General features: G+C 43.8%; 1 protein-coding gene across 2 annotated transcripts in view; it reads right to left on the bottom strand.

The window, feature by feature from the left end:
• LOC143987774 (interleukin-20 receptor subunit alpha-like) overlaps window positions 1–25,677 on the bottom strand; it is an 82,060-nt gene extending 56,383 nt beyond the window's left edge. Inside the window, exons 1-2 of one of the 2 annotated variants that reach the window (XM_077486781.1) lie at window positions 25,377–25,677; window positions 15,285–15,405 (exon numbers count right to left, since the gene is read on the bottom strand). In XM_077486781.1, coding sequence (XP_077342907.1) covers window positions 15,285–15,333 — 49 coding nt within the window. In that variant the 5' untranslated portion in view covers window positions 15,334–15,405; window positions 25,377–25,677. The remainder of the gene's footprint in view (window positions 1–15,284; window positions 15,406–25,376) is intronic. The other variant, XM_077486780.1, reaches the window with a different exon arrangement.
• Window positions 25,678–27,781: the final 2,104 nt, after the last annotated feature.

Here is a 27,781-nt window from a genome sequence, read left to right as displayed (position 1 = left end):
ACTAGCTCCTGCTGTCCTCTCTGACTCCTCTCTGTGCCTCCTGCTCAGATCCTCCATGCCTTCTTGAAGGAATCTGCAGTGCACCTGTATCCCAGGCCCAAAGTCCCAGGCCCAAAGTCCCAGGCCCAAGGTCCTCAAAGGCCCCGACAGCCTAGTACTCCATCCTCAGTTCTGCCACCCGACAACTCCTCCCCAGCTGGGCTGACCCTGGGTATTTCAAGAAGGCCTACCCCCTGTCAAACCTAGTTGGGGATTGGTCAGGACTCCCTGATACACCCAAGACTGTTCCTCCCCACTTCCCCTCCTCTTCTACTAAAATCCTCTAGAAGCAAGAGAGAGGTGACAGTGGAAAAAGTACACCAGGAATGGCCTGCAGTCAGATATAGGCTTGGCTAGACTAGATTGCAGTGGATATATATATGTAGGAGACTGTATATATATTTAATGCACTGCAGATCACTGAATCGCCTGCCTGAAAGTGTATTTGAAAACGTACAACAGGAATGGCCTGCAGTCAGATATAGGCTTGGCTAGACTACAATGCAGTGGATGTATATACTGTATGTAGGAGACTGTATATATATTTTATGCACTGCAGATCACTGAATCCCCTGCCTGCCTGAAAGTATATTTGAAAATGTACACGAGGAATGGCCTGCAGTCAGATATAGGTTTGGCTAGACTAGATTGCAGTGGATATATATATATATATGTAGGAGACTGTATATATATTATTTAATGCACTGCAGATCACTGAATCACCTGCCTGCCTGCCTGAAAGTGTATTTGAAAACGTACACCAGGAATGGCTTGCAGTGAGATATGGGCTTGGCTAGACTAGAATGCAGTGGATATTTATGTAGAAGACTGTACATATATATTATGCACTGCAGATCACTGAATCATCTGCGTGCCTGAAGTATATTATAAACAGTACACCAGGAATGACTACAACGGCCAGGAACGGCCTGCAGTCATATATATATATATATATATATATATATATATATATATATATATATATATATATGTATATATATATATATACCAAATACACTGCAACTAACTGAATCGCCTGCCTTCTCAATCTAAATGAAATCACACTCTCTCTCTGTCAAGGCCAACAACACACTACACAGGGCCGACGTACAGGCGGCCTTATACAGTGTTTGAGGCGTGGACCCCCTGAGCCATAATTGGGCAAAGGCACCATGCTTTTGGCCAATTATGGCTCTCTTTGCTGTCGGTGCTGTGATTGGCCAAAGCATGCGGGTCATAGTGCATGCATGGCCAATCATCAGACAGCAATGCACTGCGATGTTGCAGTGCATTATGGGGTGTGACACGCCGCTCAAATTTGACGTGAACGCCCCATAATGTTCGTATTTCGATGAACGATCAAACAGCCAATGTTCGAGTCAAACTCATGTTTGACACGAACATAAAGCTCATACCTACTTACAATCTTATGCCCCGTACACACAATCGGACTTTCTGACAACAAATCCATGGATTTTTGTTCAAAGGATGTTGGCTGCAACTTGTCTTGCATACATTTTTAATTGCCAGTGCTGCAATTTTTTTTTTTTTTTTTAGCAGACATGTAAAAATATCAGTGGGATTTCCAGGTACAGACCTTTATTGGTGATGTGAAGTATACTCAGCTTATCTTTTGTGGTATATGTTAACTATACTTTTTATTTTATGCTCCCTACTTATGCTGAATATCCATGTTGGTCTGTAGAAGCCATATGGGTTTGCATGGTTGAAGCCTTCTCAATAGATTAGAACTACAAACAGCAGCAAGCAACAGTCAGGCCTTTTGCAACAAAGCTATAATAAAACAGATAATACCTCACTGAAAGTGCAGCAGGAGATAGTTTGGTCCAAATAGCCTACACTAGAAAAGCCACATGGTGTAATCATGACACTGTACAAAACATCAAATTGTACAGAATTATTGTCCATTTGAGAGAAGGCAGAATCTAACTGCCTGTGGGGTTGGGGTAGAGGTGTTGTGGTGGATTATTTGAACATAGGCATTTGAAAAAAAAAAAAAAAAACATGCTATAGCTTTTGCCCAGTAAAGGGCTTTAATTTAAATATTGTGTAACTAAATCCATAGCAAAAATTGTATATATTGCAGCTTTCTAGTATCTTTTCTTAGAAATGGTGGCCACATTAGTTTTTTATTTTTTTTTGTGTTTTCTTTTTTGTGTGCAATCTGGTGAGATCTACGGTGGAGCAGAGCTGTCACCCCAGAATGCTCACACCTGATTTGGACTACAGAATACCAACCCCTCATAACAAAAGTCATGGTGTTCTGTAGTTCACGGAGGTAGGATGGATTGGGTTGGGCTGGCAACACTGCTTGAAATTTCAGTGTAGAGGTAGCAGAATGCACAGGGCATTGCAAGCTCACAGTATTTATGGCAGGGTATTTTTCAGTACTAGCAGACAAAACGTGGGAAAATGTCATGGATTTGAAAGATGTGCTGAATATGACTGCAGAAGATTGTACACAAAACCAGCTTGTCCATGCTCTGTACATTCAAGCACTGTTGGCACCCAAATGAATTGCATTCTGATACTGAAAACGGAGGCTAACGTAATATCATTTATTTAGTGCACGGTTACAGTATTAACGTCATATTGTTGACACTAAGTTGATGTACAGGGCTGCAGGGGATTTAAAATGTCACACAGCTAACCTGGTCTTTATTACACAAAAGAATACAGTTGGTGAACACAAAAGGCACAAAGGAGGATAGAAAGTCTTGCAAGACAACACAAATTCAATCAGCAGCAAACTACAGATGGAAAGGGCCAACGTGGATAAACCAAAGGTTTCTAACAACCTAAGGAACTGTATCAGATGTAACTCTGCCTGACCAGAATTTATAAAAATTTGACAATTGAGTGATATTGCAGCTTGATAATCAAATCTTCTGTTTCTGATTTCTAAATAGCTAGATGTAGTTTCAACCATTTTTCTTTGGATCAAAACAGTTTACTTTAGAACCATGACAACAGAGGCTCCCAAGGCACAGTAAGGGCCGGTTCACACTGCAGGCGAGGCGAGGCGACTCCGACTTGCCTCGCCGCGACCTGCAGCGGCCTTGGCGGCGACTTGCAAATGACTTCTGTATAGAAGTCAATGCAAGTCGCCCCGAGGTCGCCCGAAAGTAGTATAGGAACCTTTTTTCTGAGTCGGAGCGACTCGAGTCGCTCCTCTCAGAACGGTTCCATTGTACAGAACGGGGGCGACTTGCGGGAGCGAGGCGAGGCGAGTCGTGTCGCCTCGCATCGCCCGCTGTGTGAACCGGCTCTAATATGAGTAGAAGAAGGTGTTAATTAGGACTATTTTTGAGTGAGATTCTTACTGTTTGATATTGTGTTAGAAAGGTTTAGGATTTAGGCAGGTTGATTAGGTGTTAAGCACTCACTTAAAGTGATTGTCCCCTGCCAGCGCTTCTGGCTCCTCCCTCCTTCAGAGTGCCCACATAGCAAGCCAAAAGCTAAGGGGGAACTCATGCAGGCTCAATATTGAGTCAGGATCTGTGTGTCAGTTGACACACATCACGCCTCTGCCCTACCGCAAAACCCCCTCCTCACAGGCTGTGATTGGTGGCAGTAGGAGTCAATGGCTACTGCTGCTGCCTCCTTGTCCAGTGGTGAGGGAGAGAGTGGGGAGAGTCACTGCTCTCTGGAACAGTGCTGGAATGAGATCCGGCTCAAGTAAGTATAAGGGGGTAGGCTGTGGGGGAAGCTGAACACAGAGCCCTTAGGGTAAAGGAAAGTATTTTTTTTGTTTACTTTGTTTATAGCAAAAAGAGCCCCCTGCCCCTGGTGCTGAAAAACAATATTTCACTAACTAATGTTACTAGGTAGTATAAATCCATACCTCCCAACTTTGGAACTTAAAGCCACAGCAGTAAAATTAGTCTGTATATGCAGCATAGCATGCTTGTTATACTCACTATGGCACTTAAGGGGTTAATCCTCTGCATTGTGTAAAAAAGGCTGTTTTATCCTGTGTGCATAGATCCTCCCTCTCCTGCACTGTCTATCTGGGGGAAGCCAGCTAACACAGGCAGAGTAGCCGATCTGCACATCTTATGCTGGAGAGCACATTTACTTGTTGATCAGAGCCATCTAGGTTACATGATATTGACATCACACATGTGGGCGTGTATACAGGCTGCAGTGGAAATCTCCACCTTCCTGAACTCTCAGCACTGGAGAAACTCGGGAGTTTATCATGTAACAGTGGTATACATATCATCCAAAAAGGTATATAATGGCAGTATATTAGTGTGAAAAGATGATGTATTAGCTGTGGGCACTGTGGGGGGTGGGGGGGGGATTATTGGGTTTAGTAATACTATAGGAAAGATGAGCAACTTGGAGAAGAAAAATGTGGCGTGCATAACACCTGGCTGAATTGTACTGAATATAGAGAGAGACTGGTATGGGGGGGGGGGTGGCAGCTTACTTTTTTTTGTTTGTTTGATTGTTTTTTTTTGCATGGGGTACCCCTCCAAACCTATACCAGACCCCAGGAGTTTGGTATGGAGTTTAGGTTAAAAAAACAGATCAGTAAAGTGCACTACAAGGTCCAGCCAAACAGGCAGCAGTCTATGACATCAGCATGGTGAGAACAAGGGTTTATTAACCACAATACCCGGCCATAGTCATATGACGGCCACAGATGGGATCTCCCATCCTGGGTGGACATCATATGACGGCCTCAGTATTTCGCCGAAATTGGCTCTTTACCAAGTGACCGGCTGTGTCCAATCACAGCCACCCACAGAATGTAAACAAACCACGGTAACGAGATGTTACCGGGTTCTCCTCCTCATACACTGATCGTGTGTGAGGAGGAGATTGCGGTAACATCTCGTTACCGCTCAGTGTACACACCAACCACACTGATTACGCCCCCCAATAAAGAGGACCTGTCACCATCCATCAAAGTACCTGTCATCACCCATCAAAGTACCTGTCATCACCCATCAAAGTACCTGTCATCATCCATCACAGCCCATCTGAGTACCCGAGTACCTGTCAGCCCATCTGAGTACCCGAGTACCTGAGTATCTGTCAGCCCATCTGAGCACCCGAGTACCTGTCAGCCCATCTGAGTACCCGAGTACCTGAGCACCTGTCAGCCCATCTGAGTACTCGAGTACCTGTCCCAGCCCATCTGTGTACCCGAGTACCTGTCCCAGCCCATCTGAGTACCTGAGCACCTGTCAGCCCATCAGAGTACACGAGTACCTGTCCCAGCCCATCTGAGTACCCGAGTACCCGAGTACCTGTCAGCCCATCTGAGTACCCAAGTACCTGTCAGCCCATCTGAGTACCTGAGTACCTGTCACAGTCCATCTGAGTATCTGAGTACCTGAGCACCTGTCAGCCCATCTGAGTACCCGAGTACCTGTCCCAGCCCATCTGAGTACCCGAGTACCTGAGTACCTGTCCCAGCCCACCTGAGTACCTGTCCCAGCCCATCTGAGTACCCGAGTACCTGTCCCAGCCCATTTGAGTACCCGAGTACCTGAGTACCTGTCACAACCCATCTGAGTACCCGAGTACCTGAGTACCTGTCACAGCCCATCTGAGTACCTGTCACAGCCCATCTGAGTACCTGAGTACCTGTCACAGTCCATCTGAGTACCTGTCACAGTCCATCTGAGTACCCGAGTACCTGAGTACCTGTCACAGCCCATCTGAGTACCTGTCACAGTTCATCTGAGTACCCGAGTACCTGTCACAGTTCATCTGAGTACCCGAATGCCTGTGACCAGCCCGTCGGAGTACCCGAGTACCTGTCACCAGCCCGTCGGAGTACCCGAGTACCTGCCACCACCCCGTCTGAGTACCCGAGTACCTGTCACCAGCCCGTCTGAGTACCCGAGTACCTGTCACCAGCCCGTCGGAGTACCCAAGTACCTGTCACCAGCCCATCAGAGTAACAGAGTACCTGTCACCAGCCCGTCAGAGTACCCGAGTACCTATTTGCAGCCCATGCCTCATAGAATACACATTGGGATGTTTACTTTCCAAAATGGGGTCATTTTGTGGGTAATTCTATTGTCCTGATTCTCCAGGACCTTCAAAAGTATGATATGTAGGAATGAAATGAGATGTGTAATTTATGCTCCTAGAACGCCTGAAGGTACTACTTCCATGTTGGACCTCTGTATATGGCCAGGCTGTGTAAAGTCTCACACATGTGGTATCGCAATACTCAGGAGGAGTAGCAGAATGTGTTTTGGGGTGTAATTTTTGCTATATACATGCTATGTGTTAGAAATATCTTATAAATGGACAACTTTGTGTAAAAAAAATAAAATTTAATTTTCTTTCCATGTTTACTGAAGACTTGTGTAAAAAAATTAACTGCTCAAAAGACTCATAATGCTTCATAGAATATACTTTGGGGTGTTTGTTTTCCAAAATGGGGTAATTTCGTGGGTAATTCCATTGTCCTGGTGCTCCAGGGCCTTCACAAATGTAATAGGTCATTACGGCGCTCCCTGCATGTTGGGCCTTTGTATGTGGACACGCTGTGTAAAAGTCACACACATGTGGTATCAATGAATAGGGAAATCGATCCTTTTTACGAATTCAGTGTAATCTTCTTACAAATCCAGAGCTGAAAAAAGTTTGACTCTTACCACAATGGGTGGACTCCAAGTCAATGGAGTCGTTAGCGCGAGCAGACAGCCCTCTGCAGGGTTCTTTTGCGTGTAATCCGTTCCGATGTGCTGCTAGACGCATGGATAGATGCGGATCATTCGGAAGTAACCAGCCTAGATTACAACAATTCCGTACGTCCTCCTTCCCTTCTCGAACACCGTAGATAGTGGCTATCCAATCTCTCTGTACGTCTGGAGTTTGTTTATAGCTCCCCAGCGAATCGTCCGATGTCAAGGTTTTTCAATACGCAAACCTAATCTCTTTATCGTGGTCTAACCAGACAGCATTCCCTGTAGAGACAGGGTAAAGCAGCAGACGGAAATGAAAAACAGTATGATGTCACTGTGTCATCATACTGTTTTTCATTTCCGTCTGCTGCTTTACCCTGTCTCTACAGGGAATGCTGTCTGGTTAGACCACGATAAAGAGATTAGGTTTGCGTATTGAAAAACCTTGACATCGGACGATTCGCTGGGGAGCTATAAACAAACTCCAGACGTACAGAGAGATTGGATAGCCACTATCTACGGTGTTCGAGAAGAGAAGGAGGACGTACGGAATTGTTGTAATCTAGGCTGGTTACTTCCGAATGATCCGCATCGATCCATGCGTCTAGTAGCACATCGGAACGGATTACACGCAAAAGAACCCTGCAGAGGGCTGTCTGCTCGCGCTAACGACTCCATTGACTGGGAGTCCACCCATTGTGGTAAGAGTCAAACTTTTTTCAGCTCTGGATTTGTAAGAAGATTACACTGAATTCGTAAAAAGGATCGATTTCCCTATTCATTGTTTTTACTTGGAAACAGAGAGCCCCTTATTACAAAAGACTCCTTCTTTCTTGATTGAACTTTACACAGGATGTTTTTTGATTTGTAATCTCATCGATTTGTATTAGACTTCTCACTTTCATCTTTCATGTAATTTTAGCGCAACTTTATATATACAATTTTTTCTGAGTTTTTCCATATCTTGATATTAGATGGTTTTTAGTTGCAGCTTTTAGGTTTACCCCAAGCGCGATATTTTTGTTTTTTTGTTCTTTACACATGTGGTATCGCCATACTCAGGATGAGTAGCAGAATGAATTTTGGGGTGAAATTTTTGCTATGTATATGCTTTGAGTTAAACTGACCACTTTGTGTAAAAAAAATATGTTTTCATTTTCTTTCTACGTTTTCCGAAGACTTGTGGAAAAAAATTAACTGTTCAAAAGACTCATTATGCCTCATAGAATATATGTTGGGATGTTTAATTTCCAAAATGGGGTCATTTTGTGGGTAATTCTACTGTCCAGGTGCTTCAGGGCCTTCACAAATGTAATAGGTCGTTAGGAAATTAGATGCGTCATTTATGCTCCTAGAACCCCTGATGGTGCTCCCTGCATTTTGGACTTCTCTGTGAGGCCAGCCTGTGTAAAAGTCCCACACATGTGGTATCGCCATACTCGGGAAGAGTTGCAGAATGTATTTTGGGGTGTAATTGGAAGTAGGCATATGCTGTGTATGAGAAATAACTTTATTTTTATTATTATGACAATTTTGTAAAAAAAAAGAAAAAAAAAATTTTTCTTTTTTCCAAGAATTGTGGGAAAAAATTACAACTTCAAAAAACTCACCATGCCTCTTACTAAATACCTTGGACTGTCTACTTTTCAAAAAGGGGTCATTTGGGGGGTATTTGTACTTTCCTGACATTTCAGAGCCTCAAGAAATGAGATGGGCCTTCAGTGCATCAGGTGTTATCAGATGTAATCAATTTTCAATGATTTGCACCACAGCTTGTAGACTCTATAACTTTCAAAGTGACTAAATAATATCCACTAATTTGGTTTATTTTTACCAAGGACATGTAGCTGTATAAATTTTGGCCCAAATTTATGAACAAAAATGACTTATTTGCAAAATGTTATCATAGAAACGAAAAATAGTGTTTTTTTTTCAAAATGTTCGCTCTTTTTTCACTTATGTCGCAAAAAATAAAAAACCCAGTGGTGATTAAATACCACCAAAAGAAAGCTCTATTTGTATGAAAAAAATGATAAAAATTTTGTTTGGGTAGAGTGTTGCATGACTGAGTAACTGGCATTCAAATTGTTAGAGCGCTGAAAGCTAAAAATTGGTCTGGTAAGGAAGCACTGTATTGAAGTGGTTAAAGAACACAGGGATCCTACAGCTTGCCAGGTGAAGATCTGGGAAGACCCAAGGTGTTCTTTGTTGTTTGGTATGGATTTTACGAGGAACTCCATGTGTTTTTTGTGCTCCTCCTCTTGAAAAATACCAGGCTACATGTCTCACAGAACAAACCATACCTTCAAAATCCTTAGCAGACCCTTATCCTAGAAAGGATAGGATAATCCCTTTGAATTCTTCCTCCCACGGACCATAAATGTAAGGGATCATGAATACTTCCAAAGATGTCAAAAGAAAGAGGGCATTCACATAGAACATCAATTTAATAGGACATTTACACTATGTAATAGCACGTGATACTCACCACCAATACAATGGAAACATTGACACTAACCACTTCCTTTAAGCCAACGATACTTATTACAATCGAGTTATGCAATCTCCTTTAGATCTCCCAATAGCTATTTTTTTTTAAATCAGAGTTTTTTTATTGAACATAATAAACAACTTCCAATGTACAAACATTTCCGTTTCAGACATAGACAGTTACATACTGCAGTTATCTTTGCAACATCAAAGAATATAGACACATTGCACAAAGTCGTACTGCTCAGGCCCCTACTCGTACAATTCACCTTACATTAAGTAAGTATATCAAACATAGCAAAATCACCCTGTAGAGCATTGTAGAATTCTAGACATTACCAAGTCCTTAGAGCATAGTCCTGGGCTCCCCCTATTTTGATAAATGTATCACTCCATAATAAGAGTATGTCCTATGTGTGTTATCCAAGAAGTGGCTGTGGGCAATGAGGACAATTTCCATCCCATCAAGATAAGCTTTCTAGCCTGGAATAGTGCCCAGGAGAATGCAATTCTAACCAGGGAAATTGCTGAAAATTACTAAAGCACTGGTAAAATGTAAACAATGAAAAAATATCAAAAATAAAAATATGACACTGCTGCAACCAATAAAAGTGATCTCTCACTAAGAATTAAATAAAATATCTGTAAACAATTAATTGTGTACAATTAGTGCACTGCTGTCACCCTTTTGATATTAGCATAGTTGCCACCTTATACAATCAGGGCCCATGTGAATGTGCGTAGCCTCCCTGGTGGCATTCCCGAGTCTGACTTGGGGTGAGATTTCAGTACCAAAAGCAGTAACCTCGAGCCAGATTCGGGATCACATCGTAGGATTCATGTAGAGGTCACTTACCTTGTCCCCTGGATCCTGCAATGTCTCGCCGATGTGATCTGCGAGCCGCCGTGTCTCGCTCAATCTGTCACAGTGCCGGGCTCCGTTCCCTGCTAGCGTTGCGATGCACGGGAGACGGAGTTCAGCGCCAAATTCAAAAAGTAAAAAACACAGTATAGATAAAGTATGCTGTAATCTTATAGATGACATTACTGTATCAAATAATTACACATCCCTTTTGTCCCTAGTGGTTTGTCCAGTGATCTGCATGCAGTTTTATATTATAAATACTTTTCTTTCTGCCAGGAAACTGCAGATTGTTTATGTCAAAAGTGCTTTTAGACCAGCTAGAAAACAGAGATAATAAATTAGAATCACTTGCAGAATTGAGCGATAGTGATTGGTGGGGAAATTCATCATCAAACACTAAAAGTAATGACAGCGACAATTCTGCAACTGAGCAAATTTCAGTGTTTTTGATTTGATTACATTATTGAATAATTTTTAATATTATTATTTGTTATAATTATTTATAGTTATTTATTATATTATAATTTATGATTTTGTGTTTCAAACTTTATCATACCCGGGATGTCTACTAGACTCTTGTTTGGGCAGATTTAAAGTGGGGTGCCTCCTAAAAATAAAAAATTAAAAGTCAGCAGCTACAAATACTGCAGCTGCTGACTTTTAATAATCGGACACTTACCTGTCCCAGGGTCCAGCGATGCGGGGGAACAAAACCCCCCTTGTTCCCCGCTCTGCTCGCGGCGCTGGCATTCTTACTGTGGGCACCCGGCTGTGGCTGCAAAGCTGGGCACCCACTGCACATGCGCGAGCAGCACTGCGCACCGTGATACGCCGCACAGTCATCTGGGACACGTCACAGGCGCCGAGGGGAAGTGATGTCACCAGCTCGGGCAATGAAGGAGGCAGACTATGAGGGACCCCCTAGCAACAGGCATTTAAAGGTGAGTAAAAAAAGTTTTTTTTTCCAATTATTTTTGTTTTTTTTTATGAATTTTAAGCAATTTTTTTTTTTTTTTGGTGGCAACACCACTTTAAATGAGTTATTTCTAAGAACAATAATGGTACTGCTTTCAGCACCTAAAATCTGAAATAATCATACCACCAGGGAGGTTAAACACTGAGCTATCTGTAAATAAATAAAACTATGTGCAGAAATAAATAATATGAATAAATAATTAGTTGAATGAATGAATGAATAAATAAATAAATCGTCCGTGCCTTAAAAAATGCCCATCCAATAGTGATTATTTACCTTCCAGCACACCAGAGACAAAAAGGTTTTCTATCATATTCACATACATGTACCGATCAGATTGACTCCAATCAACTATAGACAAAGATAAAGTTCTCCAAACCCCTTTATGTTCACATACATGCAATGAACAGATTGACTCCGATCAACGATAGGCAAAGATAAAATTCTCCAAAACCCCTTTAATTGACCATGCTTCTTGCTGCAAGAAAACTCTACTCCTCACTCCACAAAAGCCAGTTCTCAAAAAAAAAAGGATAAATAATTGCGCAACATCATTATGGAACAGCAGAGCTAAGCAAAAAGCTGTGATCAATACACTCACAAGCACCCGGATGAACCAAGCGTATGTTTAAACCAGGAGTGTGTTTAGCAGTCAAATGCATTGGCTTACTCCTCCTCACTGATTTTCCATGTATCTCAGACACCGGAGTGACGTCACTGGCTCCTCCTCCCGATGCGTTGCGTCACAGGTCACATGACCTTTTCAAGGTATTCCCTCATGTGACCTGTGACTGGGTTTGGAGAACTTTATCTTTGTCTATCGTTGACTGGAGTCAATCTGATCAGTACATGTATGTGAATATGATAGAAAACCTTTTTGTCTCTGGTGTGGTGGACTATTGGGTCACTATTGGATGGACTTTTTTATTAATCACTATTGGATGGACATTTTTTAAGGCACGGAAGGGACCCGCGGACTCGAACGCCACTGGGATACCCACGATCGTGAAGAATGGGGAGATGCCGATGTAAACAGCATCTCCTCGTTCTGCCTAGTGACAGGACACTGATTGTCTTTTCCCTGTCATCGGGAGCAGCAATCAGTGGCATATCACTGCTAGCCCCTCCCCCAGACAGTTAGAATCACTGCCCAGGACACACTTAACCCCTCCCCGCCCCCTAGTGGTTAACCCCATTCACTGCCAGTGACATTTTTACAGTACTCAATGCAATTTTATAGCATCGATCGCTGTATTAATGCCAATGGTCCCAAAAATGTGTCAAAATTGTCCGATGTGCCCGCAATAATGTTGCAGTCATGTAAAAATCTCTGATTGCCACCATTACTAGTAAAAAAAAAATTATTCATAGAAATGCCATAAAACTATCCCCTATTTTGTAGACGCTATAACTTTTGCGCAAACCAATCAATGAACAATTATTGCGATTTTTTTTTACCAGAAATATGTAGAAGAATACGTATCGGCCTAAACTAAGGGGAAAAAAAATGTTTATTGGGGGATATTTATTATAGCAAAAAGTAAAAAATGTGTTCATAGTGCAAAAAATAAAAAAAGCAGAGGTGATCAAATACACCAAAAGAAAGCTCTATTTGTGAAAAAAAAAGGATTTAAATTTTGTTTGGGAGCCATGTTGCACGACCGCGCAATTGTCAGTTAAAGTGATGCAGTGCCGAATCGCAAAAAGTGCTCTGGTCAGGAAGGGGGTAAATCCTTCTGGGGCTGAAGTGGTTAAGCACATTCACATGGCCACTGATTGTATAAGGTGGCAACTGTGCTAATATCAAATGGGTGACAGCAGCGCACTAATTGTACACAATTAATTGTTTACAAATATTTTATTTTATTCTAACCAGGGATCACCTCCTTCAGAATTCCCATTACACAGCAGATTAGATCTAAAGGTACATTTGTCTGAAACACCCGATTGAGCTTTTCATTTACCTTTCTCCAGTTACGATGGAGCTTTAGGAATAGCCAGATGAGATGGATAAGGTCCTTAGCGTTTCGCCTGCATTTACCACACAGGGGGTCCGCCAGTCTGCCCATCCTATGAAGCTTTTTCGGGATGTAGTGTACTCTAAATACACTATATAACTGAGATGCTTTTTGGGCTATATTTAATGAACAAGTAAAGATAGATTGAAGGGCTTCTTCCCACTCATCTCCCATGAGTGGACCCAGATCTCTCTCCCATAGGGTTATCGCCTTAATGGGGTGAGCCCTTAAGTGTTCCATTAGTAACATTTGATAACATTGGGATATGATCCCCTTAGTTTTAGTTCTAGACTGTAACATGTGGAAGATAGGAGTAGAAGACATAACCCATTCTCCTGCATCACACTGCGCGCAAACAGAGTGGTGTAGCTGAAGATAGGAATAGAGCATTATGGCGGGTAGCTTAAACCTGTTTTGTAGTTTGGGGAATGACATTAGCTTGCCATTTCGAAATATATGGAACATAAGACTCACACCAAAGACGCGCCACCTAGGCCCCTGCTGCAGCTTAGCCAGTTCTACATAGGAGTGGTTGCCCCAAATCGGACTATATTCAATGAATCCTACCACGCCCTGCAACTGTTTGCCCTTGTTCCATATATTTTGGAATTGTGAGACATCTGCACTTTGAGTCCCAGCGGAACAGTTTCCACTCCGTGCCAACTAGCCTACTGGATTATGGGACCTGGAGCCAACCAGGTGCTACATTTAGGCTGCAAGATTGTACAGCCAAGGATTGGGTACTGCCAATCCTCTGCTGTCTTGCAGCTGTTCCAGTTTAATCCTTGGGGGGCCAGTATTCCAAATATTTTCAGATGAATCACTACAGGTGAGTTGTAGAGGAAATATAATAGCTGTGGAATTAGAATTATTTTGATTAGATTGGTTTTTCCCGCCAGTGACAATTTAAGATTTATCCAGGTATTTATCTTATTCCGAAATTAGGACAATAAGGGATAAACATTTTGTTGGCAAAAATCCGCAAGCCTGGGCAATATCTGGACACCTAAATATCTAAAGAAGATACTACTGGAACTGGATATCAATCTCCACTCCTTGATCCTCATCTAGCACCATCAAGGCCGACTTAGACCAGTTTATGGTAAGGACAGAAGTCAGAAATTATGGACATAACTCCAGTCAAAGAGGTAGTGGTGTCTCCCAAGAAAAGTATCATGTTATCAGCATATAACATGATCTTCTCATGCAATTCACGAAAGTTGAATCCATTGATCTGTGAGAAGGCACGCACCAGAGCTGCGAATGGCTCTTAAGCAATAGCAAAAAGCAGAGGAGACAGTGGACATCCCTGCCTAGTTCCCCTGCCCAGAGCAAACACATGCAACATCATATCATACATTCTAATGGTTGCTTGTGGGGATTCATACAGCAATTTCACCCAAGCTATGAATCAGGCCCCAAAGCCAAATTTGGATAGTTCCGCCCACAGATAGCGCCAGCCAAAACTATTGAATGCTTTAGTAGTATCTAAGGACAAAAGAGCCCCGTGACCCCCATTATCAGCCAGTATCTGCATGTTAAGAAAAAGCTGCCTAAGACTGGTGGCTGTAGATTTTTGCGGCATAAAGCCAGACTGGTCTGGATGTACGATGGAAAAGAGGATCCCATTGAGCCGAAGTGCCAAGACCTTGGCCAGGATCTTAACATCACTCTGAAGGAGAGAAATGGGTCTATAGGAACCTCAGTCAACCAGATCCTTCCCAGGTTTGAGTAACAATATAACAATCGCTCTTGCCATTGAAGCAGGAAGACGACTCTCTTCAAATGAGGCACTGAATACCTCAAGGAACCTAGGCAATATCTGCTCAATATATTGGGTATAAACTTCCATAGGGAGGCCATCCTCCCAGGGGCTTTGCATGTGGAAAAAGAACAGGTTGCCATTTGCAATTCATCCAGTGTAAACAGGGCATCTAGCTGTTGTTTAGCCATACAAGATAAAGAAGGCAGGGAGGTATTCGAAAGACATTTGTCTATGTCATCATCTGAATAGGCATCTCGTGACCAATAAAGGTCCGTATAGAAGGATGACCACATAGAGATAATTTGTTCTGGATTGTTGACTGTGATTGATCTGTCCACCGGTGCATGGCCCTGGTAGCTGGAGATTGTTGTTGGGATCGAGCAATTTTGGCTAGTAGGCAACCCTTCTTTTCCCCCCTCTTCATAAAATGTTAGTTTTGTAAAAAACCTTTTACCCTCTGCAGAGGAGGATCTCAGGCAGTCCAGTGAATCCTGAGCCGACATCCATGCCTCCCTTGCATAGTCTGATGGGTCAATAACACAGGACAGCTCCAGTTGTTGTACACAGTCACCCACCTGTTCAAGTAGAGCAGAAGAGTTCCACTTAATTATTTGTATTTCTGTTATGAACACACCTCTAAGCTATGCCTTAAAGGTCTCCCATTTCTGTATAGTATTGTCATAGTGACAGTGAGACTGGAAAAAGTTATCAATCTGGGTAGCTATCCGTTTCTGTGAGGTAAACAGTTTGAGCCAAAAGGCATTAAGTTTCCAGGGGGCCCTGGATAAGGAAGTGGAGGGCTGGCCAAGCAGTCATAAGGCTAGGGGGAGTGATCAGATGCTCTTTGTGAGAAATAATCCACTTTAGAGGTGTAATTGACCATGTGAGGGGTGCCCACAAATAGATCTATATATGGCAGGGAGCCAGGGGTCTTAGACAAGCATGAGAACTGTTTTTTGTCAGGATTGAGAGAGTGCCATATATTGGTCCAGCCCACCTCAACTAGCAGATGGCTAACAGCGGTGCCCCTGCTCCCCTTTGGGGGGGGCACAGGGGGGTGTCTATCCAATCTGGGGTCTGAATAGCAATTTAAGTCACCCATAATTAACATCAGAATGTCAGGCTTATTTGCTAGGTACAACAACAATAACTGCGTCCTGCAAGAATGGGGGGGGGGGGGGGAGGTGGGAAATGTATACACAGGCTAGGAGCAAGGTTAAGGTAAACAGTTTACAATACAAATCGTCCAGAAGCATCTACAAGAGAATCCAGCACTTGATATGCCAGTGCCTTATGTATCAATACACTCATCCCGCAAGAATAAGCAGAGTGAATGGAGTGATATGCTTTAGCTACCCAGGAATATTATAGGAACCCAACAGTGTCCCTTGTGAGGTGAGACTCCTGAAGGCCAATAATAGCCAGGTGAAATTTGCACAAACACGAAGAAATCATAGTTTACTTCAGTGCGTCATTAACTCCTGGAACATTCCAGGACACTATAGGTATGGTAGACATAGCAGACATATAGAGATGTATTGACAGGGGAGCCCATTACATAAAGGTAAGTCTCTAGAAAAAAGGAATACTTGGCACATCGACATCCATGAGCACTCAAGGTGAGGTATAACATACAGAGCATGTCCCGAGGTAGGGATGTACATTGGAAAGGCACATTAATCAGGAGGCAGTCACTGTTGCACAACTACACAGCAAAAAAAACTGAAAATAACATTCCTCCCAACAGCTATTTCATGAAAGGATCTTCCTGGTTGGATAAAAATTGAATGGATTGATCCTAGTTTTTTACCAGGCGGAACCTTGGATACTTTGGGGGTCCATGTTCATGATCCCACACCTCCACCCCCCCCCCTCTCTACCTCCCCCCTATTTTACCTCTGACTCTTATCCCCTCTAACATCTATAATCTATAATCTACAGATATTCCCATTTTGTCCCCTCACTCTCTACTAATATATATAAAGAAAATTGGGAGAGGCAAAGACAGAAGCAAGACAAAAGCCTTACTCTATTGTTGTGTAGAGGGCTGGGCTCCCATGGGAAGGGGGAACAATTGTTGTGCTTAGCCTGTTGGAAGTTGAAACCAGGACAGTTCTGCCAAGGGGAGATCTATGGGGTTATACTTGTTTGTCCTCGGATCTCTCCACCCATGGAGACATGTTTACTGTTATGACATGATTGTACTGTATGTCAGCACACACTAAGTTTTCTGTATTTTTCTTTCTCATGTTGGCCCTATGGGTCTTGTCTTTCTGGTGACCCCAACAGGAAACCAATTCCCATGGGCTTGCAAATGCATACGTTGGCACAGACAGACAGTGGGACTTGGCCCTGCTCTCCCGATCCCTCCTCACTGGAGTTGATTGACAGGAGTGAGAGTCAATGGCTCCCACTGTTATTCACGATCTGCCCAGGGAGAAGGGACAAAGTCAGGAGAGCTACTCTCATGCACAGTATGGGATCCCTACAGGGTTTAGGTAAGTATAAGGGGGGTGAGTCTGTGACACAGAAGGTTTTTTAGCTTAAAGCATAGAATGCATTAAGGTAAAAGACCTTGAGGCTTTAGAACCACTTTAATCACCAGAGGTAAGCGTGCCCCTAAAGGAGTAGTAATTTCTTAAGGTGCACAGCACCCTAAGAAAGAGCAAGCTATATATCTATATATAAAATTACAAATGTATTAAATGCATCTAAAAAACACACAGCTAAAACCTAAGTTATAAAAAACAGCACACACGACAGCATTTGCATTGAATAGTTTTTCTTGTGTTGGCAGCTGCTCTCTTTGTTGAAATCTTCTCTCCTCTCAGATTAGGTCTTGAGAGCCTAATGCACATTTTTGTTCTTTAATAAATCTTTGCACCTAGATGGAGGTGCCCTCTCGTGTTTGTTGTATCAATGTGTAGCACCCTCTACCTAGTGTAGGTGCTAGAGTAAATTCTTTTGTAGTGCAGGTAAATTCAAGCAGGCCTAGCAAAAAGCTAGGCCTGTTTGTTTTTATCTGTGGGCTGGGAGTGGCTTAGAGTAGGTTGGTGACTCACATATAGTTTCATCTTTCAGTTATCTCCCTTCTGCTTCTAGAGGCTTCTAGAAGAAAGGTGGGGAAGAAAGGTGGAGTCTGTCTGGGGTATTCTAAGGAGCCCTGACCAATTCCCAACATGGATTGGCAGGGGGCAGGCCTCCTTAAATACCTGGAGCAAACCCAGCTGGGGAGGAATTGTTCAGGTGGAAGAACTGGAGATGGAGAATTGGGCTTCCGGGGTTATGGAGAAAGCCCCCTACTCTTGGGGGGGTGACCTTGGGCCAGGGGCTCGGAGCAGAACAGGAACCCCAAACAACCCAAGGGATGTCCTGAACAGGAGCAGGAGAGGACAGCTGGGAATACTGTTGGGCAAGTCTCCAGGAGGGATCCATCAGGTGTCGGTGAGTGACAGACACAGTCGGAAAAGAGCTGGTAGAGGCATGCCGGAGCGGACTGGGAGCGTGCAGTCAGAAATGGATGTAGAGCCAGCGGGAGAGACTGTGATGTTACTGACAGTGAAGTCAGGCCACCGCAGTCGAGAGGGCTGTCAGGATCTGCAAAGGATTGACTGTGATCAGTAGTCCACCGAAGAGGGCAGCTAGCGCCAGAACTGTTTTTTGCCTGTAATAAGGAAACTGATAGATGGGACTGATGGGCACTGATAGGTGGCACTGATAGGTGGCTCTGATAGGTGGCACTGCTGGGCGGCACTTCTGGGCACTGATGGGCACTGGTAGATGACACTGATGGGCACGGATATGTGGCACTGGGGTGCAGAACCTTTGTTGAGGCAGATTGTGGGCACTGCTGGGTGGCACTGTGGGCACTGCTGGGTGGCACTGTGGGCACTGCTGGGTGGCACTATGGGCACTGCTGGGTGGCACTGACGGGGGGGGCACAAATTTTTTATTATGAATAGTTATGAGGGGGCAGGTGGGCACTGGCAGGGGGCAGGTGGGCACTGGCAGGGCTGGCCGTGATCGGAACTGATGTCATGTGATATTACCGGCTCCGTTATATATCACATGATCAGCTGTCATTGGCTGACAGCTGATCACGTGATAAGGGGTCGGGATCGACCCCTTGCACGGATCGGTGATCAGGCGAGTCTTGTAGACTCGCCGATCACAGAGAGCGCCGCGCGCGCCCCTCAGGGGGCGCGCAGGCCGCTCGTGCACGGGACTACGTCAATAGATGTAGTCCCGGAAAATGAGATCCACGCTGTACCCGTCATTCGGCTATAGCGCGGGTCTCAAGTGGTTAAGGCCTGGCTGAAACCAGGGATAGACCTAACAATGTGCTAGCTGCGCCTGATGAATTGTGCTGAAGGGAGAAGGAGAGATAGTCTGTAGCATGTGTTGAGGAGAATATGACTCTACAAAGCAATATTTCACTTTGAAAGTGAAAATGTTCTACTCGTTTAGTAAATCAACTTCATTGTTTAATATCTGCCAATCAACCGTGCGACTATACAGAACTTTTTGTAATAAGATTAGACAAGCATGTGCAGAAAATCATGTCCAAATCCCTGTTGCCAGTCTCAACTAGAACACATTTTATGACTTTACATTGCTATAATCGTGCTTTATGCCCTGTGCGGCTTTGCAACAAGTTATTAATTGAGGATATACTAGTTTTTTGAGCCAAACAACTTTAGAATGTTTTTCTGTAACAATTTTGAAAACTGTTAAACTAATGGGGATGCATGTTACTTTTGGTTGTGTTTTCTTTTTTAGATGAATTTAATACATTTTGGCTTTTATATACTCAAACAATTACTACTCCGTGGTTAAGGAAATACATTCAAGAATATCACTCACCTCAAGAGCTTAAGCAATTGGCAACCGTAGAAGTCACTGCAGTGGCCGAATTATCAAGGTCCCAGCAGTCGCTGTCGCTGTCGCGACTTGGCCCTGCCGTCCTGGCATCATCGGCAGGACATCGACATCGGGGCCCTGTGCCCCTCCCCCAGGAAAATCTGTTTTAGACATGCTGAGCTAATTCCTGGAGCACAGTGCTGAGGAGCGAGCTCCAGTTCTCTGGCTAATGGGGTGCACCAGTGTGGGCACTCATGACATCTGCCCCATATCTCTTGTGGGGTGCCCCGTGCCCCACATGCAGCAATCACCCCCTCTGTGGCAGCCGGCATGTCTCCCCGCTGACTTGCTGCTCACTCCTCCTCCTTGGCTCTGATGTTCTCCTGTGCATATACAGACAGGAGGAGCCGGGGAGGAGGCATATAGAATGTGAAGAGCTGTGCTGCTGAGGTCTGTGTCATTTTATGTATTCAGAGGAATGAACATACACCCGGAGGAGTGATGAGTGGGGGATAAGCAGATATATGCTGGGGGATGCTTTCAGAAAGCAGAGGTCAGGGGGCTGGAGGATTCGGATTTGACACCACACCTTGTAAGTCCTGTCCCCTCCCAAAGCACCCACCCCCTCTAGCACATATCCTCTTACCCCTCCAATCAAAGAGATGCCATCGGCCTCAGAGTGGGCAATTGCAGCAATTGCAGCATCTGGGACCCCTGGCACCCTGTAAGAGATGCAGGGCAAATGCCCCTGGTGCCTAAGCTGAAACACCGGGGGGAGGGAGGGATTTGTGCCGCGCTGCAGGGGTGTTGCGCTTGGAAGGGGGATTTGCGTTGCAGAGGATTAGGGGAGTGGAAAGGATTTGTTCCAGGATGGAATGGACAGAGGCGTATGTACAGGGATTGCAATGGCAGCATATAGAGGAGGGATAGTGGGGGTGGCATATAAAACAACCAATCCCCTCCATCTCACTCCTACAGCCTTTCAGCAGCTGCGGGAGGAAAATGGAGGGAATCGGTTCCTCTACATGTCATCCTCGCCACCCCTCCTATCCAGCTCCCGCTGCCCCCAGGCCCCTGTGTACTCCCTTGGCTCCCTCAACTCCCCCTGCCACTCCCACAGAACTGCCGGCTTCCTCCCTCTCCCACCAGCTGCTGCAGGGGATGTGTTAGGATGGTAAATTTACCAGCCCATTCCTAGTCTTAATGATAAGAGTCAGTGATCCACACCGATCGCTGACTCTGTTCATTCATAACTGATGCATAATAAACTGTCTTTACTATGCTTCAAAAAAAGGGAAAGCTCTGTACAAAGCTATTCCAGTCCATTCATTCTGTACAGCTGAGACTGCAGATATGGAGATTGGGGGTTGTGTCCTCAGTCTGCTTTCTCTGTCTGAAAGGGGGAACATCAGAGGTCTGTTTAGACCCCTGATATTACCGCAAAGCCCCCAACGGGGCTTCTAAAATATTGTAAAAAATAATAAAAAATAAATTGTAAAAATAAATGAAATAAAATGGTCAAAACAAATAAAATAACATAAATAAAACTACTGACACCAATGATGAGACTACTGGGTCACAAAGGTGCAAGTGCGACCTTTGTGACCCGTTATTTCGATCACTGGTGTCAGTAGTTTTATTTTTGTTATTTTATTTGTTTTGACCATTTTATTTAATTTATTTTTACAATGTCATTTTTTTTTTCAGGCCCTGGTGTTTCACCATTGTGGGGGGGGGGCCTTTATGATTTCTTGCACCGGGGCCCTGAAGGTTCTAGTTATGCCTCTGAGTCACAGTAGGTATTGTTTGGGGGGGGGGGGGGTATATGCTGCAAAGCTATATAAATAAACCCAGTGACTCCTTCCGTGTACATGTTTCTGTTGTTTTCGATATTGTGGTCTTTGTGGCCATGTCAGGTGTTTTTTCTCTCAGAAGTATTTTACTCTTTGATAAGCTTGTGACTAAAACCTAGTACTCACTAGTAGTTTTTTTATGTTCAGCCCAGCAGGCCTGAATATAAAAAAACTGACAGCTCCAGGGGAGCTGCTGCACTGATCATGCGATGTTAGTACAGCGATCGCCCCTGCTGTGCTATTGTGTTCTGACAGCGGGGACACCCCCCCCCTTAAAAACCCTCCATTCGGGGGCCAATCGGCAGACCCTTTTCGGTCATGCCCCATCGACAGAAGCTGGCTTCTGTCTGACCGGCTGCAGTACACACAGGGCGAATGTTCTATTGAACCGGCCAATGCCACCCGACATATAGCCTGTGTGTACTAGGCTTTAGGAACATGGGAAACTAAAGAAGATGTCATCCAAAAAAGTTTCTCTAGCTTTGGCCAGAGTAGTGAAGGATTGAAACTCCTGTCAGGAAATTAGGGAAAAGCATAATTCACAGACAGAGATAAAAATCTGACAGGATTTCTATACCTCCTCTACCCTAGTAAAGAAAATCACTGTTATATTTGTCTGTGTTGCTGTTGGAGAGTTCCCCACACTTCCTGTCTGGTAAAACATTGTTAGCAGAACAGGAAGTGAGGGTACATCTCTTTCCCAAATCCTGTATAGCAGTAAAAACTTATCCACCCAAAAGAAAAAAAATGGCAGGACATACAACTAAATTACACTTGGTTGTTCATTACCCAGATGTGTATCATTTTTCACTAATATTTTTATCCCAGGAAAGTTTGTCATCCCATTTCATGTGAACTAATGTAAAAATGACATGCTGTAAGAAGCTATGTGGATTATTAGTGGCACTATAGCTAAAACACAATCTTTGCAGTTAAAAACAGATGAAAATACTACCCAATACTGACTGATCTAGTACACATCATGCCATCATGTTTTGTTTTTTTCCAATGTGTCTTGTTGCGACATGTCACATGCCACATAATCTCCATCATATTGTCTTTTTGCTTTTCCATGTGATTTTCAAGGGGTTTAAGGGGTTAAAACGAGCTCATGGCTGTTGTCTCTGTCAGCCAGTGATCAACTTTCAGGTAAACTTTTAGGGCAACTGTAGGTCACTTTTACGGGGCTCTGGAAGTGCAGTTTCTGATTCTCCTGTTCCTTCAGGGAGTCCAAGACCACCTTAAACTGCTTACAATTTCAAAGCAGGAGAAGATAGAGGAAGATCTATTTCTCGAGCCCCCTCCACCAATAAATCCACAAGCACGTTTATTTTGTCAGATCTGTCATTTCCTGGCTACTGTAGCTGATGTAAAGGAAAGGTTTCTTCACAGTAAGAGTTGTGAAAACGTGGAATAGACTTCCTGCAGAGGTGGTTCTGGCCAGCTCAGTAGATTGCTTTAAGAAATACCTGGATTATTTCCTAAATGTACATAATATAACTGGGTACCAAAATTTATAGGTAAAGTTGAACCGGGGAAAATCCAATTGCCTCTCGGGGGATCAGGAAGGAATTATTTTCCCTGCTTTAGCAAATTGGATCATGCTCTGCTGGGGTTTTTCGCCTTCCTCTGGATCAACTGTGGGTATAGAATTGGGTATATGGGATTGTATGATATTTTTATTTATTTTTTTGTGGTTGAACTGGGTGGACTTGTGTCTTTTTTCAACCTTACTAACTATGTAACTATGCATGGAGTGCACATGTATCTAAACATAAATTGTACTACACATGTGGGGTTTTATCCTGAACTTAGGAGTAAACGCAATAGTTCTAGGGTCAACTCTAAAAAGACAACCCGGAAAGGTTTTTAACCGGTTCCCGACCGGCGCACGGCGATGTACGTCGGCAGAATGGCACCGGCAGGCATATTGGCGTACAGGTACGTCCAATCTTCAATGCCACCCTGCCATCACGAGCGCGCCGCCGGCGGCGCGCTCGCATGCCGGTTGGGACCCCCGTGAGTCCAGCTGCAGGTCCCGCGGACTCGATCACCGCGGGCATACCCGCGATCGTCTCACGGGGCGGTGGAATGGAGTAAATGCCGTGTAAACAGCATTTCCCCATTCTGCCTAGCAACTAGTGATGCTGATCTCTGCTCCATGTAATTGGAGCAGAGATCAGTGTTCACTAAATGAAAGCCCAGCCCCCGACAGTTAGTAACACACCCCTTGGAACACTTAACCCCTACACTGCCACCCACTGGTTAACCCCTTCACTGCCAGTGTCATTTACACAGGAATCACTGCATTTATATAGCAGTGATTATAGTATAAATGACAATGGTCCCAAAAATGTGTCAAAAATGTCCGATGTGTCCGCCGCAATGTCACAGTCACAATAAAAATCGCTGATCGCCGCCATTACTAGTAAAAAAATAAATAATAAAAAACTATTAATAAAAATGCCATAAAACTATCCCTATTTTGTAAACGCTATAACTTTTGCGCAAGCCAATCAATAATCGCTTATTGCAATTTTTTTTACCAAAAATATGTAGAAGAATACTTATCGGCCTAAACTGAGGGAAAAAAATGTTTTTTTATATATTTTTGGGGGATATTTATTATAACAACAAATAAAAAAGAATGCGTTTTTTTTTCAAAATTGTTGCTCTATTTTTGTTTATAGCGCAAAAAATAAAAACCGCAGGGGTGATCAAATACCACCAAAAGAAATCTCTATTTGTGGGAAAAAAAAGGACATCAATTTTGTTTGGGAGCCATGTCGCACGACCGCGCAATTGTCAGTTAAAGCGCCGCAGTGCCGAATCGCAAAAAGTGGTCTGGTCTTTGACCAGCAAAATGGTCCGGTCCATAAGTGATTAAAGTGTTGCCTATAGAAACTATTGCAACATAGTATTTGCGATTTCCAGGATATGCACAATTTTAAGGCTCGACATGTTTTGAAATATATTTACCCAATTCAACCCAATCTTTTAAAATGTATCAAAAAAATGGTTTAATATGTGTTTGTTTGTACTAAAATTAATTTACTTCTGTAACTTTAGGCTGTGTAGAATTTGTGCAATAGAAGAAATAGATTCCAAGGCTCCTTTCTTCACAAAATATGTAATTCTTTGGGAGTTTAAAGTAATTTCCAGTGAAAAATGCAGAATTTACCCTGTGCACAAAAAAATTTAACAATTGCCCCAGTAGAAAAGTGATTAAAGTATACAGATCAATGAAGAATGCATTAGCACTTAATTCCATGTCACGAACGTTTAATGGTCCTTAGCTAAATAATATTGTCATCATTAATAATGTATAGGGTCCCTGTTTCAATTCACATACAACATAGGGGACCAATGTAATGTTGGAGTTTTAGTTTGAATATTGATAGGCTTGCTACCTTCTTTCAAAGATTCCAATGGCAAGATTTGTGACCTAATTAGTGAATCTGTAATTTCCCACAAGAATGTTCATAAGGTGCCACATGCTTCTAACTAAGCTCCCCATCTATTTATTTATCTATTCCACAGAAAGAAGAATCAGGAGAATATGAGATCATCACTTAGGGTTTTTAATGTATGCGCCATGTGTGCAGACCAGGAAGAACTGGTAAAGATCTTGGCACTGAATTACCTAATATTTATGTCAGCAAGTGACTCACTTTGCCAGTAACTAAGGCATGACTGTATGTATGATCACAAGGGTGTGAACTAAAGATTGCAAACATTTAGAAAAGATTTTTACATGTTATTATTACATAATTAGCAGACTTTATGTAAAATTCAAGTCCCTCAAACCTTTAAATTATTCATTTAGCACTTACCTGAAAGAGACGTTGGTAGAGTCAGAAATAGCAACAGAGGTAGCAACATTATATAAAAGGTTGCTATTGCTATTAGCTGACATCACAGCTTGTATGTGACTCTTGTATAGAAAGCATTAGGTGAGATTTGCATGGAGCTTGTAGAGAATGAAGAGGACAGTCATTCCCTGACGATATCATTATCTGGACTGGTAACATGATAGTTGTCGTAGAATCATTTCCTTGGGTCATATGCCTCACCCTTGTTACTTTTTTTTACTCTTCGGCAACACCTGTAATAAAAATGCAGTACGAGAGTGGAGGAGGAGGCATACAGTAAAAGGAGGAGGAGGAGGAGGAGGAGGTCTGATTGTGAAATCAGGGAAGAGGACTCTGGTTACCTATTAGGAAGCACACATACAGTATCTCACAAAAGTGAGTACACCCCTCACATTTTTGTAAATATTTTATTATATCTTTTCATGTGACAACACTGAAGAAACGACACTTTGCTACAATGTAAAGTAGTGAGTGTACAGCTTGTATAACAGTGTAAATTTGCTGTCCCCTCAAAATAACTCAACACACAGCAGTAATGTCTAAACCGCTGGCAACAAAAGTGAGTACACCCCTGAGGCTCGGTTCACACAGGGGCGACTCAGATCTGACTTCAGGTCGCCCCTAGTCACCTTAAGTCGCGCTACATGTAAAAATCAATGTAAGTGAAAGAGAGCCGTCTTAATGCACACTACTGAAGTTGCTCCGACTTCAGAAAAGGTTCCTGTACTACTTCAATCCGACTTGTAGGCGACTGGTACCCATTGATTTCAATGGAGGTCACCTCCAAGTCAGATCTCCGTCTATTCGGAGGCGACTCTCACAGAATTATCAGCTCTCAAGAGGGAACTCCACGCCAAATGTATTAAAAAAAATTGGCGGGGGTTCCCCCTCCGAGAGCATACCAGGCCCTTAGGTCTGGTATGAATTTTAAGTGGAAAAAATGGCAGATCCATACCAGACCCTTATCCGAGCACGCTACCCGGCCGGCCAGGAAAGGTGGTGGGGACGAGCGAGAGCCCCCCCTCCTGAGCCATACCAGGCCGCGTGCCCTCAACATGGGGGGTGCCTTGGGGAAGGGGGGGCTGCGCGGCCCCCCACCCCAAAGCACCTTGTCCCCATGTTGATGAGGACAAGGGTTGTCGGGGTCTGCGGGCGGTGGGCTTATCGGAATCCGGGAGCCCCCTTTTATAGGGGGGGCCCCCGGATCCCGGCCCCCCACCCTATGGGAATGAGTATGGGGTACAATGTACCCCTACCCATTCACCTGTGGAAAAAAATTAAAAAAACACAACACACAAGGGTTAAAATAGTTTATTGCACAGCTCCGGGGGTCTTCTCGCCGGACTCCTACGCTATCTTCTGCTAGTTCTTTTACTAGCGGAGGAGCCCAGCTTTCTTCTTCGCCTCCGCCCTCTTCTTCCGACTTCGGGGGTCTTGTCCCCCCTCTTCGGTTCTTCTTGACGGGCCATCGCGCCTTCTTCTAGCTCTTTTACAAGCGGTGGCCCGGTCTTCTGTCGCCGCTGCCGCTGTCGCCATCTTATGTTCTTCTCTTCAGGAGCTGTGGCCTCGTCGCTGTCTCTGCAATCTCACAATGACAGGGACGCAGCGTGCAGCAACTTATCCCGGATGATGCCCCCATCCATTATGATGTCACAGTCCCAGAGGATGCTGGGACTGTGACATCATAATGGGCAGGGACATCATCCGGCGTAGGGGGTTCTCCTTAAAATCCATACCAGACCCAAGGGTCTAGTATGCTCTCGGAAGGGGAACTCATGCCATTTTTTTTTTAATTTGGCGTAGAGTTCCCCCTTGAGAGCTCATTCTCTGATTGGCCACAGCAAAAGTCACCTGGCCTGGGGTGACTTAAAGTCGTGTTGTAAGTCGCCCCAAGTCGTGTCCAATTTGCCTCCAAAAGTCGTGTTGAAAGTCGTGTTGCCCCTGTGTGAACCGAGCATAAGTGAAAATGTCCAAATTGGGCTCAATTACCAATTTTCCCTCCCCGGTGTCATGTGACTCGTTAGTGTTACAAGGTCTCAGGTGTTAATGGGGAGCAGGTGTGTTAAATTTGGTGTTATTGCTCTCACTCACTCATACTGGTCACTGGAAGTTCAACATGGCACTTCATGGCAAAGAATTGTTGCTCTACATAAAGATGGCCCAGGCTATAAGAAGATTGGCATGACCCTGAAACTGAGCTGCAGCACGGTGGCCAAGACCATACAGCAGTTTAACAGGAGGGGTTCCACTCAGAACAGGCCTCGCCATGGTCGACAAAAGAAGTTGAGTGCACGTGCTCAGCATTATGTCCAGAGGTTGTCTTTGACAAATAGATGTATGAGTGCTGCCAGCATTGCTGCAGAGGT

Source organism: Lithobates pipiens, unplaced genomic scaffold, assembly GCF_037356315.1.
Source record: "Lithobates pipiens isolate NorthernLeopardFrog02 unplaced genomic scaffold, aLitPip1_a1.2 Scaffold_18, whole genome shotgun sequence".
Classification (NCBI taxonomy): Eukaryota; Metazoa; Chordata; class Amphibia; order Anura; family Ranidae; genus Lithobates; species Lithobates pipiens.
This window is presented reverse-complemented; position numbering and strand designations above follow the sequence as displayed.